Source organism: Pelophylax lessonae (assembly GCF_965119305.1).
Source record: "Pelophylax lessonae genome assembly, chromosome: 12".
Lineage (NCBI taxonomy): Eukaryota > Metazoa > Chordata > Amphibia > Anura > Ranidae > Pelophylax > Pelophylax lessonae.
The window spans coordinates 105052125-105075999 of record NC_138779.1 but is presented as its reverse complement, the minus strand read 5'-3'; the positions used below and the strand labels follow the sequence as shown (position 1 = coordinate 105075999).

At 39.5% G+C, this 23875-nt stretch overlaps 1 protein-coding gene across 3 annotated transcripts in view; it reads left to right on the top strand.

Moving 5' to 3' along the window:
- GRIN2D (glutamate ionotropic receptor NMDA type subunit 2D) overlaps positions 1–23875 on the top strand; it is a 1144270-nt gene that overhangs the window by 1069368 nt on the left and 51027 nt on the right. For all 3 annotated transcript variants that reach the window (XM_082274380.1, XM_082274379.1, XM_082274378.1), the window contains 2 exons: positions 10493–10653; positions 12099–12286. In XM_082274380.1, the coding sequence (XP_082130506.1) occupies positions 10493–10653; positions 12099–12286 (349 nt within the window). The remainder of the gene's footprint in view (positions 1–10492; positions 10654–12098; positions 12287–23875) is intronic.

The following is a 23875-nucleotide window of genomic DNA, read 5'->3' as shown; positions in this document are numbered from 1 at the left end:
AAAAGAAAAAATTGATTAAACTGCTTAAAAAGTGTTAGCTGGAGCTCGGCTTTAATAAGTTAGTCAAGTCCATCTATATCTGCTAATGCTTCCTATTCCACCCTCTCAACGGGTTGACAATGCTGTCCAAGGGTAGCTCTGTTGCTCCTTCATCCAGAGTAGAGCCACCCTAAGACAGGAAGTGTGTTTCTGACCAGGTCATTAGGTGAAAATAAAGGAAGGCAAGACTAAAAAAAAATAATACAGCCACCAAATTTAAGAATTGGTAAACTACAATATATTACATTTTTATTTTTGGGGTTTAATAATGCTTAAGCTTCAGTGTCAGCATTACCTTTATTGCTTAACAGCCCCCTGAGATTCAGACTTTAAAATGACATTGTCCATTGTACGTTTGGACCTGATTAATGGTTGAGAAACAGTAAAGAGCTTTTACTACTGAGCTGAGAGCTTGATATATGTTGATTAACTTTACAGCTTAATAAATGAAGTTCCTATTGCATTATGGAAACAGAATATTTTTTCAGGTTCAAACCTCCTGAGCATGGGTTTGTTAACATGATTTTTATGTTAATTATTATGTTAACATGAGTATGTTAAAAGAAATTAAGACTACAAACAGGTTAATATTTTTTTGCAAAAGAAAATTTAGGAACCCAATAGGTTCTAAATCCATGCAAATCAATAACCAAAAAACAAATCAACTACAATAAAGAGCTGCATGTTGAAAAGTGCAAAAAAAACACCTATACCATGAAAAGAAACAAAGAAACCGCATTCTTTCATCATAAGATACATATCACCATAATGAATAAATAATAATGAATAGACAAATAAATAAAAGCATCTTCATTTAAATGATAAAAATCACATAAAAATTGTGAAGTCCATATATAATCCCACATGTGAATAGCATCCCCAGTGAGTATAGGAAAGGTTCCTCTCTACCAGCATGCAGATGCACTATACACTCACCAGATTTAATTGACCCCTATTACAGGAAGTCAAATTGCGCATATGGGAAAATCCAAGATGTCATACATGAGGTCACAGGAATAATTTCAAACCGCTATTGTCATCCATTCAATATGTATATAAATAGCTAGTGATGGGCCAAACACCCCCCTGTTCGGTTTGCACCAGAACATCTCGAACATCTCGAACATTAAATAAGTTCTAACGAACATGCAAACTCTATTAAAGTTTATGGGACATGAACATGAAAAATCAAAAGCCCTCATTGTAAAGGCTTATATGCAAGTTATTGCCATAAAAGGGATATGGGGACCTGGGTACTGCCCTGGGGGACATGTATCAATGTAAAAAAAAAATGTTTTAATTATTTTTTTTACAGGAACAGTTATTTTCATAATGCTTAAAGTGAAACAATAAAAATGGAAAATTCCTTTAAATATCGTGCCTGGGGGGTCCCTTTGATTTGCCTCCCTGCAATCCAAAAAAAAAAAATGAAATAAACGGTGTGGGGTATCCATTTATCTGTATTACCAGGATCCGACAATACATTACAGCTGTGAGCAAGTTTAAATTAAATTTTTTCCTTTATCAATGTCAGTATTGCTACAACAGGCTACATACATTGTCAAAAAAATCCCCCCCCCCTCCTGAACCATACCAGGCTGGTTGCCCTCAACATGGGGAGGGTGCTTTGGGGTGCCCCCATGTTGATGGGGACAAGGGCCTCTTCCTGACAACCCTGGGCTGTGGTTGTGGGGGTCTTGCACTTACATCAAAGAAGACAGGGATCAGCATGTATTCTAAAGGAATTACCGGCTGGTGGAGAGGAACCTTTCTTATACTCACTGAGGACGCTATTCACGTGTGGGATTATATATGGACTTCACAATTTTTGTTTTTTTTTATAATTTAAATTATGTTTTTATTTATTTGTCTATTCACTATTGTTCATTCACTATGGTGATATATACTGTATTTTATGATGTAAGAGCGCAGTTTCTTTATTTTTTTTTCATAATATTTTTTTGTGCTGGACTTTTAAAAATATTAAGAACAAATACACAGTTATTCTGAGTCTACACGGGCACTGGATGCAGAAGCAGGACAATCAGTGGTTATGTTTGAGCGCCATTCCATCCACACTCTGAACTCTTGAGAAGCAGTGAAGTCGGTGGTGATACCACCCTCAGTGATGTAGAATTGTCTAGTAAACCTGTCAGGCTTGGTGCAGATTCTTTGACCCTGCAGTCAAAAATAGGGTGTAACATAGTTGAAAATGTGCAAAGAATGCAACTGCGGCAGGAAGCCATTCCTGTGCAAAGCGACGTTATGTTATGTCGCTCGCTCAGGAGACTCTAGGGGGTGAGCGTGCGCCGCCGCCGGCACACTCCTGCCCCCACTCGTCCCCTGGGGAGCCAGCACGTGTGACCAGCGGCTCCAATGCCCGCTGGCCACTCATGATCTCCCGCAGCAGAGAGAGAAGGACAGACGGCTGATGTAAACACAGCCGTCTGTCATTCGCCCTGAAGTAATGACAGAGGCTATGTGATCCTGCTATGTAGGATCGCATGTCTGCAGGCCCATCATCGCCGGCATTGATAGCCTATCTAGCAACCTGGGTTGTTATGTGGATCATTTCCTACAAGATCTAGTCACCACACTACCTTCGTATGTCAAAGACTCTGGTCATATGCTGGACATCCTGTCATCATACAAATGGCAGGATGGTTACAGATGGCTGTCTCTGGATGTCACGTCCTTGTATACGAGTATAGGACATGTCTTTGGCCTGCAGGCGGTGCAGCACTTTCTAACTAAGGACCAAGCATTCCATCATGCCCAAATTCAGTTTCTGTATAGTGGCATTGAATATATGCTCACGCATAATTATTTCACGTTCCTTGGGAGCCACTACAGACAAATCAAGGGCACAGCCATGGGGGCCAGGTTTGCCCCAAGCTATGCCAACTTATTTATGGGATATTGGGAAAGCCAATTCATTTGGGCCAACAATCCCTTTGGGGCAAACCTGGTCCTGTTCGCACGCTACATAGATGACATCCTAGTCATCTGGGATGGATCCGATGAACAGCTGCAGCAATTTTTGCTTTACTGTTCGGATAATCCCTATGGCATTGCTTTCACTCATGTGCTGGATGATGAGTGTTTGATATTTCTGGATCTTGAGCTTCGGGTGGACAACGAAGGCTTGATCTATTCAAAAACACACTTCAAGCCTAGTGCTGGGAACTCGTTTCTCCATGCCCGTAGTCATCATCACCCCAAGTGGATCAGAAATGTCCCTTTCGGCCAGTTCTGCAGACTTAAGCGGACATGCACACGTAAGGTTGATTATGAGGAACAGGGAGCCATTTTAAGTAAGAAATTTGAGGAAAAGGGATACAAAGCCGAACACATAAAGGAGGCCTATAGAAAGTACTTGTCCTTGTATGACGCTTTCCCGGTGGATACAGCGAAAGTGGGAAATCATGGAACAGAAGGGGTGTTACAAGTTAGATTCTGCACTAGGTTTAATAACCAAGCCCCTGTTATACAGAAAGTCCTGAAGAGGAACTGGAAAATCCTCCAACAGGACCCTGTGCTAAAAGACCATTTACCCCCACACCCAAACCTTATATTTAGGAAACCCAGGGACCTTAGAAGCATGGTGGCCCCTAGTAGGGTTAGAAGAGATAGGAAGACCAATGGGCTAAATGGGGCCTGGGGCAGAATTTTTGACCAAAAGGGGTGCTACAGATGTGGTGTCAACAACTGTGGCACGTGCGTACACATGTGCCACAGGAAAAAAGATATTGCAGCTATTGATGGAAAGACCTACAAAATCAATCAGTTCATCAATTGCAGCACCACCCATGTGGTCTATGGGATGCTCTGTCCCTGTGGCCTCCTCTATGTCGGCCGCACCACTAGACCTTTGAGAGTAAGAATTAGTGAGCATAAAAGTGGCATTACTCTGCAGAAAGACAAATATTCTGTTCCTCGGCACTTTCTGGATGCACACAATAGTAGCGTTGAGGGCTTGAGGGTTTTTGGGATAGAGGCCATCAACAAAGATTTGGATGGTGGCCTCAAGTACCAAAGGCTCTGCACCAGAGAGGCCTATTGGATATTCACCCTGGGGTCTTTAGCCCCGAAAGGGTTAAATGAGGAGATTGAGCTGCACACAGTGGTGTGATAAAATCTCTTCCCTCCTTTTATCCACCCCCCTAAACCCCCCCCCCCCCCCCTCCTTTGCTCCCTTGTTCCTCTGTGGTACAGCCTCTTGGGTTGGATGGCTGTAACAGCCCATTTTTGGCCATTAGTATTAGCATTGACATATGTACACAAAGACCAGCTGGTATTGGTTTGAGTGCATGCTTCCCACATTATGCATGTCCGCATGGGGAACTGTTTTCCTTCTGCGGCCTGCTTATAGACAGTGATGGCACATTGGCACTTTTTTCTTGCACCGTATATGTATTTTGAGCGGGACACACACAAAAAACAAAAAACAAATATAGATAGAGATATAGATAGAAGGTATATGCCTAAACATAAACGTATGCATAAATCTATATGCGTTTGTGCTTGTTGGCACCATTATTATGTTATATTACATTATAATGTATTATACTATATATATATTTTTCAGATGTGGTTCACTCTCATCCACCCCCCCCCCCAAAAAATCTCCTTTATGTAGTATTATCTTTCAGTGGTATTGTTGTATTATTGCATCATGTTATCAATCAATCAATCATTTACCTCTATTTATTATTATCACTACTATTATTATATATATTCTTTTGTCAATATGTCCTGATCATGCTATATGTACCTTGCAAGCTTATGCAAATGGTGCCATCATTGCCCTTATTTTTGAACAGCCTGCCTGTTCACCACGGACATTTTATATATATACATATGCACTTGTAGCCACTTGCTTAGAGACGCAAGGAGGAGGGCGGAGTCGGGTAAGCGCCGCTCTGTCCATGTCCACTGCTGGCTGGCACAGCTAATGACTTGCAGAGAAATGGTCCGAGCGGCGCCCCGTAGTGATGGCGGAAGTGATGCGGGTGAAACGCATCCACCCGCACTTCCGGTTTCTCACTTCCGGGTACGGGTTGGCGTGCGTCCCAGAGAAGGGACGCAGCCATCCAAATAGGGATGTTTCAACATACAGCAGACCCCTTTTAGTCCCGGCCAGCGGCACCCTCCTCACATCATGATCACAGGTACTATTTGTGTGTGGAGGCCAGCGAGATCCTCTTGCACCATGCCAGGCTAGCTGTATACGCTCTGCTCCTACGGGTAGTGTCCCCCCTGCATGGCTGTAGGCCAGGGGTGGCTGACACTGCTCTGCTTGCTAGTGGATATGCACAGGATAAGCAGTGGAGTTCTCATCTGATCCAATAGAGACCTAAAGTACTGACTGTTGATGTGAGTGTATATGTGTGCATGTATATGTATATGTATGTATGTGTGCATGTATATATATACGTGTGTAGTTATTGCATGTGTATATGTATATACGTATATATGTATACCACTTCTGACCACAATGCATTACCCGTCACATTTGATTTGTTATCTCCTTTCTTGTTCGAACAAGTGTTTCATTTGCTGTATATTTATTTTATCTATTATATTTCTTTTGCCGCTGATCACATAGTCCGAGCTGGCCTTGGAAGGTGGGTGTGTTTTGGCTCGGACTGGACAAGTGTCCTCTCTGTCCTCCCCTCTTCCCCTCCCCCTCCCCCCTTCCATGTTCTTTCCCTGTCCCAGCATCCCCATTTTTCTTTTCCCCCCCCTTCTCCTTCTTGCTGCTGTGTCCGTTTTATTCTTCTCCTTTCTCTTCTCCCCTCTTCTTCCCTTTTCTCACTTCCCCCCTCCCCTCTGTCCCGCCCTTAGGGTTGGGGTGGAGCAGGAAGAGGTGGGGCCTACTTCCATTTAGTCTTTGACCGTTCGGCTTGTGATCTAGCAGCATCTTTTCTGGCTCTGAGGAAGGGGGCTCGCCCCTGAAACGCGTCAGCCTAGCCACAGCAGCCCCATGCGACTATCTGTATGCCCATTTGTCACTATTGGGACCTGGCTACCTTGGAGACTGTATATGCTATTCTTGATGTGTGTTGTACCACACCAGTCTTGTGAGTATATTGTACACCTTTTAATATTTTAATAAAAGTTTTTATGGTAATGCACTAGGTCGGTGCGCCCCTCTTTTTTCTTTTTTTGTCTTCTCTACCAGTGATTACTTCACAAGCCACGCCCCCTGATCATTAGAATCACACCCCTAGGGATACATTTAACCCATTAACCCACTGATCCCCAGTAATGTTAACCCCTTCCCTGCCAGTGTCTATTTTACAGTAACAGTGCATATTTTTAGCACTGATTACTGTAGTAATGTCATTGGTACCCACAAAAGTGTCAAAAATGTCAGTTAGGGGTCCAATCTGTCCGCCGCAATGTCGCAGTCCCACAAAAAAAATCGCAGATCGCCGCCATTACTAGTAAAAAAAAAAACCAATAAAAATGACAGAAATCTTTCCCGTAGTTAGTAAACGCAATAACTTTTGCGCAAACCAATCAAAATATGCTTATTGCGATTTTTTTGACCATTTTTACCAGATATTATGTAGCAGAAAACAAATTGGCCTAAAATGTTAAAAAATTTGGATTTTTACTTTTTTTTTTTTGAGAATTTCATATAAAAGAATGTGAAAAATATTGTCGCTTTTTTTTTTGTTTAGAGCATAAAAAATAAAAATCGCACAGGTGATCAAATACCACCAAAAGAAAGCTCTATTTGTGGGGAAAAAAAGGACGTCAATTTTGTTTGGGTACAGTGTCGCACATCTGTGCAATTGTCTGTTAAAATAACGCAGTGCCAAATCGCAAAATACGGCCTGGTCATTGAGCAGCCAAATCCTCCGGTCCTTAAGTGGTTAAAGGGGATCTATAATGGGATAATGTGAATTTTATTGCTTTTTGGGGGGGCACTTGTAGAAATATCAGGGCAGCCGGGTAGTGTGGAATGTAACAACATCATGCTTATTGTGCCTTCCGCAAAGATAACCTGTGACCTTGCCTTCTATGGGCAATGTCAACGTCACTTTAAGAAAATAAACAGCATTTAAACATTTTCAGAAATATTTATATAATATTCAGCTTTGATTGGTTCAAAGCCATTTGATTTACAATCTACAAACCTGTTTGCTGAAAATGTGAGACGTGACAAGTGAATTGCTGGAGAATGAGTCTTTGTCAGGTGTGTCCTGTGAACTGTGTCCTTTACTGGAAGACATTATTTCTCATTATGATCGTTGGAGTGGAGAACCAGCCCCAAACGTGGCACCATCAAAGTGCAGGCGGCATCTTAATAAATCTAATCTTGTCATTCATCCCCAATCTATTCTGGGGCGGATATTTAATTATGAAGGGAAGATGTGCGTGGAGATTAACTGCACAATACTAAATGAGATTCAGCCTATTACAGAAAAGGAGAAACTATTGGATCAATTTTATAAGGTTCTCATAATTTCTCTGTAGTTCGGGGGATCAATAGCAGAGACAGTCAAGGGGAAAGAATGTCCTTGCTTTAAATTGTTTTTATTCCATGCAGCTCCAGAGATTTTCACTGAAATTAAAGACCATTTACAGGTAGAAATATGAAAAAAATATAATTTAGCTTATTTTTGAATGACTTCAAGTATAATAAATTTCCTGAAATCTGCATATATGCCCCATGTCAGCTAAAAGGCAAAATGTATGTTACAGGGTTTTAAGGCAGTTGTTAATTTTCTGAAGGTGTCCTGTGTGTGTGGCTTGCTGTCTCTCTGATTGGTGGATTTCCCTAGTTAAGCAAAGTGCACCAGCAAGCATGGGTGGAGTGTAACGTAATCCAGCATAGGCTTGTGGAGTGGGATGTCATCCTTTTCATCTTCCTAGGAAGTCTTTGTATGAGAAGCCTCCTTGTAGTAAGTGCTTCGCTCCCCCCAAAAGTTTTCTAGTATGCCATCTGTGTGGAAGGGAGAGTGCTGGATGCTCTGTGTGGAGTGAATGGCCTAAAGAGAAAGTTCTTATGTTGCCGCTTTTATTTATAATGAAGAAAATTGATGTTTGCATTGTGAAAGAATGTGATGTTGATTGCATAGAAAAGAAGCATTACAGCAAAGTGAGTTTATGTTTTGCAAGCAACCCTTTCTGCATTCACATTTTCATCATACAATATCACAAGGGGAGGAGATTAAATATATCTGAAAAGTGACTGAGGGTGCAGAGCCCTTCAAGGTCTGGAGAGAAGCAGTGAGGCAAAATTAGAGACATTTTGGGAAAGGAGTTAACCAAATTTGGTGAAATTCTTTGAAAGGAATAATAGGGAGATTTTTCCCCTGAAGACTAAAGCTGTCTACAGCTGTCCACAACAGATGAGTTACTGGTGAAGCACTGTTAACCTTGTCCTAGAGATGTCCTGTCCATCATGAACTGAGGGGACACTAATGGAGCTTGAGGCTTAGGGAGAGTACTGTGAGAGTACTGTCCATTTATGACAGAAGAAAGCATTTGGAGTAGGCACACTTAGGAAAAAGAGTAGCCCGAAGAGAGAGGTTTCCATATTCCATTGGCATTAAAGGATGCTAATTTATCAATTTGTAGTTTCACCTGGCTTGTTCTAATAAATTTGAGATCAAAGAAATATGGTATCTGAAGCTTATGGAGCATGGAGGTTTAGCTCTCTGTCCTAGAGACAGAACAGTTAGTGCTGCACTATGTTCAGCCGTGTGTTCCAAAAATCCTGCATGCAAATGTACTTTAAAAGCTGCTATAAAGGCCTTAAAGAGATCTAACTCATTTAGTAAATTATTACAATGATGATGTACAGAACAGCAACCAGTTAGATTTTAGTTTACTGCACATATGCTGACTACCTACAGTAAACCACAGTCAGATTATACAATCCTGTATATTTAGATTGAATAGCACAAAGAAACTTGCCATGTTTTGCTTACATGACTTCTAATCGAGTCTTCATTTTTGAATGAGGACTTTATTCTTCATAATGCTACCTGTATCAGTATACAGTCTGAATTCTAGTGTGTGATAGGTCATCCTAAAATCATTTATTTGCAATTGCATAGTAACTGTGTTTTGTGATGCTATCAGAATGATTTACTAAAGTCGAAGAAGCTGTTTATTTAGCAAAGTGAAAGTTCACTTTAAATAACTCAGTCAAATGCAAGAATAATAAAAAAAAAAAAAAAATGCATTACTACTAGCAGTTGATGGATTGGATGACGTAAATACAGCTTCACCTCATTTACTAACATTCTAAATTACCCCTAGTGTGTAGGGACCTTAGATTGTAAGCTCCTTGAGGGCAGGGACTGTTGTGAATGTACAGAATATGTAAAGTGCTGCATAAATTGATGGTGCCATGTAAGTACTCGTAATGATAAAATAAATAAACAAGTCTTCAGTTGGCCAAGTGAGCATTTATGAAACTATCTTTTCATTAAAATTTATGAAAACTGGGCTGAAAAGAAAAATTGTACCATATGCTGCCAGCTTTAGATCAGGACAAGATGAAAGAGAAAGCATTACTAAGTTCCTCCTCAAACCCAAGTTGTCTCTGACTTGCATGGTTCAGTATAAAGTTATAAAGTCTATAAAAGTATAAAGTCTTTAGTATCAGGTTTTTCTTGACCACTCAAAGGAAGCTAACTGCAACTAACTACATGTGAGCTGTACAATGAGCAGATGAAAGGAGTTTTCTCTATGCACATGGTAAGGAGGGGTCAGCTGGTGTGATGATCATAGTTCATCAGGTCTGAACCAGGAAAAAATATTGTGAAGATCTGTTACATCTGTTACATGAAGTTATTTTAATTGCACCACATTTCACAATATGTTGGTTAAAGAAGAGTGATCCAGTATGAGCAACTATAGATTGAATTTTGCTCATTGTCAATGTCCACCAGAGTTTCTGTATTTTGGTTATATTATAGGTTCCCTTCTCTTAACGCAAGTTTGTAAGGCTACTCAGACTGGCTAAGAAGTAGTACCATATCTTAGGCCCCATATACCCCTGTGTGCTTTATGTGGAGTATGGGTGTGGTGCATTAAAAAAAGTCTTACATGCTGCATCTTTGATGTGCTTTTATCAAAACACACATTCGAGAGCTCAGTGATAACGCACCTAAAATGCACGTAAAACACACCTAAAATACAAAACCTTAAAAAATGCAGCACACAGATGTGAACCAGACATCAATCACTTATCGTAGCTGTTCTTTGGCAAGGTAGCTAGCTGCACTTGTCTGACATACAAATATGCATTCTCCCTAGAAATGACATCTAAATTAACTGTCAGGTAAACGTAGCAGTAGTGATTCAGAAAATGTACCTACTGAAAATACACTCTATAGCTTCCCTTATAATATTACATTGTAAACCAAACCTGGACCTTATGGAAATGTTATAATATGTGCATTAAATTCCGTGTATTTCTATACAGTTTCAGAGACCCCATGAGCAGTACCCACCTTTGAAGTTTGGCACAGTACCCAATGGGAGCACAGAGAAGAACATTCGGAGTAACTACCCAGACATGCATGCCTACATGATTAAGTACAACCAGCGACATGTAGAAGATGCTCTACAGAATCTGAAAACTGGGTATGTTTTAAAATGTGTTGAAACTTCTACAACTCCGGGCAATCAACATGCTGCTTAGCAGTTGCTTGCAATACAGAATGAAATAAGTATGCAGTATTATTACTTTTATACTGTATGCTCTTTTAAGTCTGGTGTTCTTCTACATCTAAAACTGGCAGCGTCTCACTAAACTAAAGTTATCTTTAAAATGGGCACTGAATCATTCTAAGAAAACACATTTCATTTGTGATTTAAATTATATTTTTCTTTGTTTGACTTGTATGGGGAGAGTAAAAACACTGTTTCACAGTACCAGACAATGGCAAATGTAGACTGCTCACTCCTTTAAACCTATATCTAAAGACAAACCTTTTTTTCAATTTTGGATTGCACATGGACATGGTAAACTGCTCCTCAGCATTTGTCAGCACAGAAAGTGATGGAGATATGGGGGTTGAGTTATGTGGAGTGTGGTGAAACTCTACTTTGCAAAGAATACCCAATCATGTGCAAATAAAAAAATAAATATAAATGTTAGTTTGCTCATGATTGGATGATGGAAGTCAGCAGAGCTTCACCTCATTCACTAAGCTCAGGGGAAAATGCCTTTGCAAAGTGAATAGTCATTTGCCTTCAGTAACTCAACCCCAAAGTGAGAAGTAAGATTTAATTTGGTGGAGGGGGGATTATGGTGTGGGGTTATTTTTCAGGGATTGGGCTTGGACCCTTAGTTTCAGTGAAGGGAACTCTTAAGGCATCAGCATACCAACACATTTTGGACAATTTCATTCTCCCAACTTTGTAGGAACAGTTTAGGAATGACCCCCTCCTGTTCCAACATGATTGTGCACCAGCGCACAAAGCAAGGTCCACGAAGACATGGATGAGCGAGTTTGGGATGGAGGTCCTGGCCTCAACCCCTATAGAACACCTTTGGGATGAAATAGAGTGCAGAATGTGAGCCAGGTCTTCTTGTCCAACATTCCCAACATTTCCCAACATGTCCAACATTCCCATAGACACACTCCTAAACCTTGTTGACTGCCTTCCCAGAAAGGTTGAAGCTGTTATAGCTGCAAAGGGTGGGCCAACTCGATTTTGCACCCTACAGACTAATACTGGGATGCCATTAAAATTTTTGTGCGTATAAAGCTAGGCGTCCAAAAACGTTTGACAATATAGTGTAAATTAAACTTGTGCTTTGCACATGCAGTATGCATTCTCATTTATACTTTTTAGAAGTCTTGCTTGTTCAATATGAGTTGATCTTGAGTTTCTTGTGAACTTTGGTTTGGAGTAGTAATAAATCATTAGTTTAAAAAAAAATATGAAGTCTATTATCATATAATGGATGTTTTAGTAAGAAAAAGCTGACATCAAAATCAAGTGTCTGTACTTTGAGAAAAAAAAATTGTATTTAATTTGTTTATCTATTTATCATATATGTGTATGTATGTTTCTTAAAGGAAACTGGATGCATTTATTTATGATGCGGCAGTGCTGAACTACATGGCTCGAAAAGATGAAGGGTGTAAACTGGTGACCATTGGCAGTGGAAAAGTTTTTGCCACTACAGGTTATGGCATTGCTCTGCAGAAAGGTTCCAAGTGGAAACGCCCTATTGATCTTGCATTGCTGCAATTTCTAGGAGATGGTAAGTACTTTTCATTTTTCAGGTAATGAGGAATAGGCATGACACCATTCTGCATCCCCGAAGGCAAAGCTTCATACCTGATTATTCCATCAAGAAGTTTGAGCTAGGCTTTTATGAAGCTAGGCAGGTATGCCTATTCCTAAGCCATTAGATGCTTGATATTTGCAGACTGGATTTGTTGCACTCCTGAACATACTTATGGGGAGGTGTCAATATGTACTGACACTTTATCATGATAAGTATGGTTATTTCAGAAGTTTGTTTGTGTTTTAGTTTTTTCAGCACTAGCTTACATAGCCTCAGTTCACACTGCTGCAACCTGAAAGTCGTGCAACTTGCGGTGTGACTTTGCCAGGCAACTTCCTGGCGACTTGAGCACTACTTTGATAGAAGTATATTATAAAAGAGAATAGAAATCACCTTGAAGTCACGTTGAAGTAGTACATGAACCTTTTCTGAAGTCAGAGCGACTTCAGTAGTGCTAATTATTAAAGCTCTCTTTGGCTAAAATGGGATTTCACATGTCATGCGACTTGGGGTCTCAAAAGTTGGATCCAAGGTCACAGCAGTGTGAACCAAGCCTTAAAGATGACCTAGCAGAAGATATTTAGAAATATGTTAAAATATGTTTTGGATTGTTTTGTCAGCATATAATAAGAAAATGAGCAAGGCAGTTATTAAGAAAGAGTCACAAATACAGGCATTGTAGGCTGCTAAACTGCTAAATTTAGTCCAGGCATCTACCTATCAATGACTTCGTGCTTTGAAAGTTTTAAATACCAAAAAAGGTCAGAGAAAGAAAAGAAGATAAGAGATGTATGGCTTAATGGAAATGTATGCCTAAACTACTGTTTTTTCCAAAAATAATATATAGGCAATTTTTGTACATTTAAATAAGAATTATTACTTTTTTTTAATTTTATAGAATTCAGTTTCTGATGGGACAAAGTGCATGTAGTACTTTGTCCCACCTTCCCAGGTTCCCTGTAACACTAGTTAAGAGATTGGACACTTCCCTTTGTCACATGGTGCTTGTCTTAAGCACCTAATGTATTTCTAACTCTGCCATCACTTGCACAAGGCAAGTATCAGCTCAAGGAAGATAAGATTGGCTTTTGAAGGGAAATTATGTTGATTTTGGGCTCTTTTCTTCTAATTCTACTTCTAATTGTACTTTTCATTCTTTACTTAACGCATAAGTGTTTATTACAGGCTGCATCACTGATTCTTAGATTTCAAAGCATGATTCTGGGCTTTCTAAAGACAGCCATAGTATTTGTCTTCTCCTGTGGTTGTAGAAAAACAACATCACTTGATTCCCCCATCAACACTGACTGCATTGATGGGGGAATCCCTCCCATGGAGCTATTGTGTTCTCATGGCGGCTGGGGGGGTGGCCGTTGGGAGCCGTCCAGGCAAGGAGAAGACACAGTGATTATAGTTACCATAGCCACTGGCAATAATAACATGGAAAAATCCGACAAGCTGGTTGTACCCAAGTTGATTGATCAATCAGCCTGCCATACATGGTTCGAATCTTGGCTAGTCCCTGCTGAACTGGCTGAGCTATGTATCATCAATGGTTGACTTAAGGAGCACTGACAGCTTTTGGAGAATACAGAAAAGAACATGTATCAGGCACATGAGCCGCACAGTTTAACCCCCCTGGCAGTAATCCCGAGCGTGACTCGGGGTGGATTTTTTAGGTCAGGATCGGTATCCCTGAGTCACGCTCGGGGTGGACGTGCAGAGAGCGCAGCGGTGTTCACTTACCTTATCCTGGCGATCCAGCGATGATCTCTCATTGCTGTGACCGCCAGCCTGAGAGTCCCGCCGCTCCTCCGTCCTCCGTCGGTGTGATGACTTCCTAGTTCCGTTCCCTGCAGCAGCAATGCTGCATGGGAGCGGAACTAGGGAGGGAAATTAAAAAAAAAACGTTACACAAACACATAACACATTTTATATATATATATATATATATATATATATATATATATATATATATATATATATATATATATATATATATGCATATATATATATATATATATATATATTGTACAGGTCGTAGAGGGTGGGTCCTTGAAGGACGCTATATTTCCCCTCTGTTTGGGCTCTGGGCCCTTTAAGGGAGCAAAAGGGGTTAACTCATTGATCAGAGGAAGTGGGTTTAAGAAGGACAGGAAGTTATAGATTGGGTGTGGTGGAGCATAGAGGAGACTGTGGATGGTGAATGGTGGACTTTTGTACAGCCAAGAAGGTGCATGTCAGTGTGCTGACTGGGAACCTGTTGCCAGGGGAAGCTACCCTCTTCAAAAGTTGGGACTGTTTGACTGCAAAAGCAGCCCTGAACTCTTCAAGTCGGTGAGACTGTTTTTTTCCTTGTTGTGTTTTTTTTGCTGCTATGAAGCCTGTTTAAGTTAATAAACATTTCTTTGGTTGCAACGCCTGTGTCCTGCGATCCAGCTGATCCCCCAAACATTACAATATATATATATATCTATATATATATATATATATATATATATATATATATATATATATATATATATATATATATATATATATATATATATATATATATATATATATATACATATATATATATATATATATATGCATATATATATATATATATATATATATATATATATACACACACACACATATATATATATAATATATAATGCATGAATTATAATCTAATCAATAATATAATTTTATTATATATTAAATAATAAAATTATATTATTGATTAGATTATAATTCATGCGTTTGTGTTTCAAATTTATCACATCTGGGATGTCTACTAGACTCTTGTTTTGGTCAGGTTTAAGTCAGTAATTACTAAGAATTGTAGGCCTATAATACATAACGCCAAATTTCCATGAAAACAATTGTACCGCTTTTGGTATGTAATTCCTGACATAATCATACCGCCAGGGAGGTTAACAAGGTCCATAAAAGTCCATACAATCTCTATGTGGGTATAGAAGAAAGTCCAACATATAGGGCAGTCATCTAAAAAACAATGAGCCAGGGGTTCCAACAAACTAAAGAAGAACAGAGAAAGAGGCGCCTCTAAGTGTAGACTTTAAAGGAACATTTATTAGGTACAATGTACACTCACATAGGTAAAGTGGCAGATTCTTAGTGGGCACCCTCCTGGATAGTCCAAGGTGGGGAGAAGTGTCATCTGGTCGGCGCCACCATGCCCAAATGGACGTGTCTCCTCTTCACCATAGCCGGCAATGACGGCGGAGCAGGAGCAAAATCAAGGCTTGGAGTCTGTCGGGTGGAATCGAGGCTTGGTCAGCGGTCGTAGGCGGATGACGTCACTGAAGATGCGACGCGTTTCTGAGCATGCATGCTGCCGAGGGGCAGGCAGCCGCGCTCCTTCTTCAAAGCAATGACAGTGATAGAGACTGGACCAGTTAAATAGCAAACAAAGGGGGAAGAGGACAATGGAATGGCCAGAAAAATAAATATAAAAAAAATAATCCTTTTAAGTGTAATATTTTCCTAATTGGAGTATATATATAAAAATAAATGTTCCTTTAAAGTCTACACTTAGAGGCACCTCTTTCTCTATTCAACTTTTGTAGAATGACTAATTAAGGCATGTCCATCTATACTGTACCAGGAGAGAGGGAGAGGAGCCCCCATCTCCTAATTATTTATAAGTAACTAGGTAGTTAAAACTGTAAATTAGTTTTAAGGTTTTTTTTTATTCATGAACAATTACCACTCTTTTAATAGTTAACTTAGTGGGTTGGAAAAAAAAGATCATCCTTATTTTCAATCTGCAAGAACAAGGAAAATGCTATTTGCAGAGGTATCCAATATTGAGAGCGAAAAAGCAATCTGCAACAGCTGTTTTAATAATGTCTACTTCTTAACCAGCTGTCAGAACTGCTATACGTTTGTCTATACAGCATATTCAATCTACCCTATACATTCTGCCTGAATAGAAATGCTTGCTTCGTGTACCGAAAATTAAAAAAGTACAAATGAATAAATCAGTTGGGCTTCTTCATCTATTTCACAGCCTGTGGCCTAATAGTTAAAAGAAGAACTAGCCAATCAGCTAGCCGTTTGAGGTTGCAATGTTCAGTTATTGGGCATTTTCAAAGGCAATGGAACAAGGGAGAAAATTAGCCTTTTTTCCAGCAGATGAGTTTATTGATTTTCTGAGCGTATGTGAAAAATAAAGAATGTTGTGTTACTTTGAACAACTTTACACATCCATAAGTATATGTTACGCTACTTGATCAAACCTTTATTTAACAGGGATTGACACTTAAAAGCTAGTTTGCAATGTAATCATTTTTTCCTTCGTTGTGACAAGTCCTTTCCCAGTGATTATTGTGTTTAACTGAACTGACACACTTTCTTGGCAAGGATGAGCAGCTGTGGAAATTCGTTTTAAAAGAGAGCGACAGTCTTGTTTTAAAATGAGTTGAAAGGATCTTCAGTTATTTTTTTTATATTGGATTATAATCAGAGATAATTTTAGATGGGAACAAAAACATGTTGCTTAATATTTAAAAATCAGAGATTTTTTTTAAAGAAATTCAAAAAACAACCTTTTACAGCCAAAATAATTTTGTGCCTGGCTTATGTGTATTATGCCACAATCCCTTTTAGGTTGCAAGAAGCTGGTAATTCTGGGTAACGTGTAGTTAATATATAAGCCTAGTTCAATTGTGAATCCAATCCAATTGGTTAATCATGAATTATTCTTTACATTTTGATATTATGGCCCCTGCCTTACCTGTAACAGCTGTCCCTTTTACACTGGCCTGTTGACTAAAATAAAAAAAAGACAACGTTATTCTTATTTTATTTATATTATTAAAAGAGATCACATAGAGAGTAATATAGTTTATCCTTTTCCATAATTGTACAATGTTGGTTTGTGTCGACCTTAAAGGGCAGCTTTGTAATCATTAACACGTCATTAAATGTATTTTTTGTTTCATTGTGTTTCTATTGTTTTCAAATTAGGCAAGGTTACATAGGTACTGTGCTTAGAGAGATGGACTATAGAAACGCCAGACATGACATTACGGAGGTTTATAAAACCGAGAGAAAAATGTATACAATTGTTAAAAAAGCAGTGAGATTGAAAGCTTGTCATGTAACCTACACATAACATAAAAATCAATCAAAATAACTAGTGTTCTCCAGACAAAGTGTTCATGGGGCTTCATTGATATTCAAAGGTTTACAGAGCACCCTGTTTTCCTGTTAGAATGCGGTTATATATGTAATGAGTTAAACTATCTCAACAACAGTTAGGTGCTAGATTGCTCTTCCAGTGTCTTGTGATAAACAAATTAAACTTCAGCAGAGAAGGATCCCTTCCCTGTTAGTCAGGATTGTGTTGTCGGGTAGAACTATGTTATTATAATATGTCTATTTCACCTGTGCATTTAACTGTTTGCCTTTGGTTTAGCTTTAGGGACAGAGATATACATTGGGAACATTGATAAAAGCCTCTTATCATGAAAACCCTAAGCCACTTCATGGCTTGGGTATTTTTTCTCCAAAGTGTAATTTTACCATGCAGTGTATATTTTAGTATTTTGTAGGTAAATAAATATTTTTTATTATTTAAATAGAGCAAGCAAATTGCCCAGATTTTGGATGGTGCTGGTTTTACAGACATCCCCCTCTAGGAGATGATTATAAAACCTACACAGAATAAAAATCCAGCAATGTGCATGATTTGCATTTTTTTTTCAATACAAAAATGAACAATATTCCGCTCCTGCCAGCACACTCCTAGGCATCTGCAGTAGGGCACTATTGGCTTAACCCTTTAACAGTAAATCCTATAAAGTTCTTTCAGAGAGGTACTGCACACATCCTAAAATAAATTACATTTATTTTTGTTGAAGTGCATATCATACATAATGCATGATTGTATACTTTTTATTATCTTGTGAGATAAATATCTAAATCCCATTTTAGGTAGGCTGTGTGAATAGGATCACATAATAAACATACAGTGGGTGTTTCTCAAATTTAACTGAAAATGAATTTTAAAGTAAAAACTTTTTTTTAATAGTTTTGGCTATATTAAGGCAGAATTAAAATTCTTGTCAGGTTCTCATTGCTGTCTGTGTCTAGGGAGATTCACCTTTTTGTTTGTCCTAGTGACCCTTATCACTGGGAGAGAAGGTGAAGAAAATTTTGGAAAGCTGATACCGATAGAAATAAGGGAGAACTATTCCTGCATGTTGCTTGTTGCTGTGACAACTATCAGAGAGAGAATTTCCCTTACTTTGGAAGGATTCCTCTCACTTCCAGGAAGTGAAGAGACATCCTTTCAATAGAACATAGTAGGCAAAATTTACATGTATTTAACTATCCCCTGCTCTATCTAAAAATGAAAAGAAAGTTTTGGTTTAGATATACTGTACATTAACTGATTCTTCTCAATGGGAACCTTACAGACTTTGTGGAAGAATAAATAATTGTTAACTAAAATGATTATCATTATCATCATTGCCCTGATCATTATTTGCATTCTTTTTCCTCCTCATGATTAGTTACCATCTGCTATAATCAATCATAAATCTTACTACCACCACCACCACCATCTTGTCGCTTTTATCATGTCATTCTTTTCACATAATTTCAAATATGACATTTAAAGTAGATTGTAAGGCCTTCCAATGAACCTGTTCTTTGCCTATTAAAGTAGAGTGTAAGGCCTTCAAATTAACCTGTTTTTCCTATTAGGGCAAATAAACAAGTTAAATGCATACATGTTGGTGCTTGCCTTCTACCTGCTGCCCTGCCTACCCATTTACCCCTGTAATGTATTGAAAAAAATGTATATGTATTAAAAAAAACAGTACTTCCAGGTATGAAGGAGCATATGTGAAACAGTGATTGCTATAACTTCTCCACTTGCAGTACGGTCTCTTGCTGTGAATGAAGATCCATCCCCGATTTCCTCATAAGAAAAAGCCGATCATAGTGAAGATCGTTTTTGTAAAGCATTTACAAAAAGCAGCTAGCCGCCGTGCCGCTCTGTACATATTCTGCATGTTTTTAAAGTTGTTTGTGAGTATATACCCCTAAGATTTCTTGAATAAATGCTTTACAAAAACGATCTTCACTATGATCGGCTTTTTCTTATGAGGAAATCGGGGATGGATCTTCATTCACAGCAAGAGACCGTATTGCAAGTGGAGAAGTTATAGCATAGCAGCTCCTTTATGCCTAAAATCAGCTACTTGGTGGTGAGTAGATAACCAAAGGGGGAAACCCCGAAAAAAGCACGGATTTCACATTCAAGCACTTGTATGACCACAAATGAAAGGATTTTTCACATCGCAATGATGGATTAATGGACATTTATTATATATTATTTAATGCATTTTCTTTGAAGTTTGTGATTTGATTTACTTATTTATTTATTTATTTACACAATTATAAGCAGCGCTGCAATCACTGTTTCACATATCAAAAGAGCACCAGCACTTTTTCACTGCAGCTAGCTGCTTTATAAAATCAGTACACTGATTAGCACTTATTTAGCACTTTATCCACAAGCGCAGGGTACCCACAGTTTTAAATAAGCCTCATATACTTCTCTGCTAGTAACCAGTCGGGGTGCTGGCATAGGACTGTTAAAGGAAGTGGGTTGAGTTTAGTACCAGCATGGGGAAAACAAAATTACTCTGGGCATGACTGATGAAAGCAGAGGAAAGACCAGAAAGCTGTTCATTAACCACTTTACAACCGGAGGATTTTGCTGTCTTCCGTCCAGGCCACTTTTTGCGATTCGGCGCTGTGCGACTTCAACTGACAATTGCGCGGTCGTGCGACGCCGTACCCAAACGAAATTTACGTCCTTTTTCTCCCACACACAGAGCTTTCTTTTGGTGGTATTTGATCACCTGTGCGATTTTTACTTTTTGCGCTATAAACAAAAAAAGAGCGTTTATTTTGAAAAAATAACAATATTTTTCACATTTTTTTATATGAAATTCCCCCCAAAAAAGATGTAAAAACCAATTTTTTTAAAAGTTTTTTGCCAATTTGTTTTATGCTACATATGTTTGGTAAAAAAAATCGCAATAAGCGTATTTTGATTGGTTTGCGCAAAAGTTATTGCGTTTACTAACAAAGGGAAAGATTTCTGTCATTTTTGGTGTTTTTTTTTTAACGCGTAATGGCGGCGATCTGCGATTTTTTTTGCGGGACTGCGACATTGCGGCGGACAGACCGGACCCCTGACTGACATTTTTGACACTTTTGGGGGTACCAGTGACATTACTGCAGTAATCAGTGCTATATATATGCACTGTTACTGTAAAAATGACACTGGCAGGGAAGGGGTTAATTTTATTGGAGAGGGAGGGGTTAATGTATGCCTGGTGCTTACTGACGTGTAGGGGGGGAGGTGACTATGTGATTCATGGACAGATCGGATGTCCAGCTATGCTGAACAGTCCGATCTGTCACTCCCTGTCACTATGGAGATCCGCCCGCTGTGTTTACACACAGCGGGCGGATCTCCAGACTCGATCCCCAACGATCGGGTAAGAGCAGCGGCGATCGCCGCTGCTCCTCCCCTGGCCCGACTCCCGCTGTGAATGAAAACAGCGGGAGCGAGCCTCCGGCGGCGCGCAAGCGCCGCCCAGAAGGGGAGGAGTCCAGTCACGTTAATACTACGTGACTGGACGGGAACGAGCCACTCTGCCGCAGTAGTATTCCCGTAAGCGGTAGTAAAGTGGTTAACAGCCATATCTGTCTCAGAGGTTGAAGAGTTCCCTGCTGATAGAGTCCAGTGTACTATACGTATCCCCAACCATAGAGGTGACAGCTTTCCAAAGTGTCTCAAGCATGTGGTATTTTCATGCTCTGGGAGAGTAGCAGAATTTGTTTTGGGGTGTAATTCTAAGTATGTCCATACTGTAATATCGTAATATTTTACAACCTTCTTAAAAAATGCATTTAACTTTGTGGTTTCCATTGTCCTGGCACTACAGGGCCTTCTAAAATTGGATAGGTAGTCAGGAAATAGATGAGTAATTTAGGCCCCTTTAAAGCATGAATGTGCTCTTTGGATTTTGGGTCCTTCCTATGCAGCTAGGCAGCAAACAAAAGTTGAACATATGCAGTGTTGGGCATGTAACTTAAAAAAAGGAATTAGTTATAGTTACTAGTTACTTCTCCCAAAAAGTAACTGAGTTACATCAGTAAAAAAGTAACTAATTACCAGGGAAAGTAACTATTGCGTTACTTTAAAAAAAATAATCAAATATGTCAAATAACTTGTATGCCCCTGGTATACGTGGTATTTGCTGAGTGGTACCTGCATGGTATTTGCTGAGTGGTACCTGCGTGGTACACTGGTATGGTACCTGAGTGGTATTTGCTGAGTAGCACTGGTGGTACCTGAGTGGTATTTGCTGAGTGGCACTGGTGGTACCTGAGTGGTATTTGCTGAGTGGTACTGGCTGGCTGTGTGGTAAACTAGTACCTGAGTGGTATTTGCTGAGTGGTACTTGCTGAGTGGCACTGGTACCTTAGTGGTATTTGCTGAGTGTTTCCGGCTGCGTGGTACACTGGCAGTGGGTACCTGAGTGGTATTTGCTGAGTGGTACCTTAGTGAGTATTTGCTGAGTGGTACCGGCTAGCTGCGTGGTGGTGGTACACTGGTAATGGCAGTGATACCTGACCTGAGTCCTCCTGAGTGACACCTGACCGAGTGGTATTTTTTAACTTTTTTTTACTCGACTGGTACCTGCTGCTTCTGGTGGTGGGGGACTGGTGGTGCATGTACACTGGTGGTGGTGGGCAGTGGTGGCTGGTAGTGTGGCACTGGTGGGGGTACTGGCAGTGTGGTATGGTGGTACCTGACCTGAGTCTGGCTCCTGAGTCTACTCCAGTTCTGACTGTGGTATTTTATGTTTTTTTTTTTTGCTACCTGCTGGCTGCTGGTGGTGGTGGTGGCTGGTGGTGGTGTGGCACACTGGTGGGGTCTGAGTCTCAGTCCTGACTGTAGTATTTCATGTTTTTTTTTTTTTGGCACCTGCTGGCGGCTGGTGGTGGCTGGTGGTGGTGTGGCATACTGGTGGGGTCCATCTGACTCCGTCCTCCAGGCTGTCTGTGACTGTACTCATCTGGACTGACTCCTCCTGTGCTGCTGTCCAACCTCCTGTGACTGTCCTACTCCTCCTGATTGAGCGCAGAGTGCAGTGGCTGTGCCTGTGGACGACTGGACGGTGGTGGCAGACTGTGGTGGTATTTATAATTACAAATGTATATTTATATTGGGTGCCTGGCCTGCTGGCTGGCGCGCTGTAACTCCAGTCTCTCTTCTCCCACAGGCCAGTACCGTGAGGCGTGGACAGCGCTGGCAGGGTCATAGAGGAGTTAGGAAGTAGACGAGTTACACTTCTACTGTCTAGTGGTGGTAGTGCAGTAACGCTGCTTAAGTAATGGGAACGGTGTTACCGCAAAAGTAACAGCGTTAGTAACGCCGTTTACTTTTAACGCCATTATTCCCATCACTGCACATATGCAGTATACTCATATTCAGAAATTATAAAAAAATGATGATAAAAAAATTTATATTGTAGTGTAATTTTAGCCATGTCAATGCTGTGTGTGAGAAGTAAGTTGTTAAAATTACAACTTTCTGAAAACAAAATCAAATGTCATTTACTTTCATTTACTTTATTCAAAAAATGGGCAAAAAAAAGATTACCTCAAAAAACTCACCATGCCTCTTATAAAAAAAATATCTTGCGGTGCCTACCTTCAAAAAGAGGGTCATTTTGGGGTTGTTTCTACTGTCCTGGCATTTTAAGACCTCAAGAAATGGGTAGTTAGAACATCAGGGTGGACAAATTTCAAATGTGTACTGTATGCCTTAGTTTGTAGGCTTTAAAACCATCATAATTATAAATATTATAAACTTATTTGTTTTTTTTTTAACCGAATAAATATAGCAGAATATATTATGGCATACATTTATAAAGAAAGATTATTTTGCATTTGTGTTATAAGAGAAAGTAAGGAAAACTTTTTTTGTTTGTTTAAAAAACAACTCAGTGGTGATAAAATACCATTGAAAAAAAAAAACTTTATTTGATCAAAATTATATAAAATGCCTTTGGGTGCAGTGTTGCATGACTAAGAGTTGAAGTAATTGTCAGCCAAAGTATCACAGTACTGAAAATTTTAAAATGACCTGCGCAGGAGGGAGGTTTACTTTGCTGGTCCTTGAATAGTTAATACATTTATACATATTGTCAATCAATTTCATAGGTGAAGTTGAATGACATGTAAAGCCAAACAGCTAAATATGCAAAAAAAAAAAAAACATACTGTATATGAGAGCTGTTTTACTTGCCAAAGAATATTTTTTTCTGGCCATCAGGTCTTGTTTACGCAGCTCTGTTTGGCAGGGCAAATGACAAGATATTTCTCTGCTGCGGTTAAGGGTTTTCCATCCACCTCAGCCTGTGATTGGACAGTGAAAAAAGAACAGCAAATTGGCTAGCTCATTTTAATGCTATTCTTCAGTCTCCTTCCATCAGCATATTTATTGCACTGCAG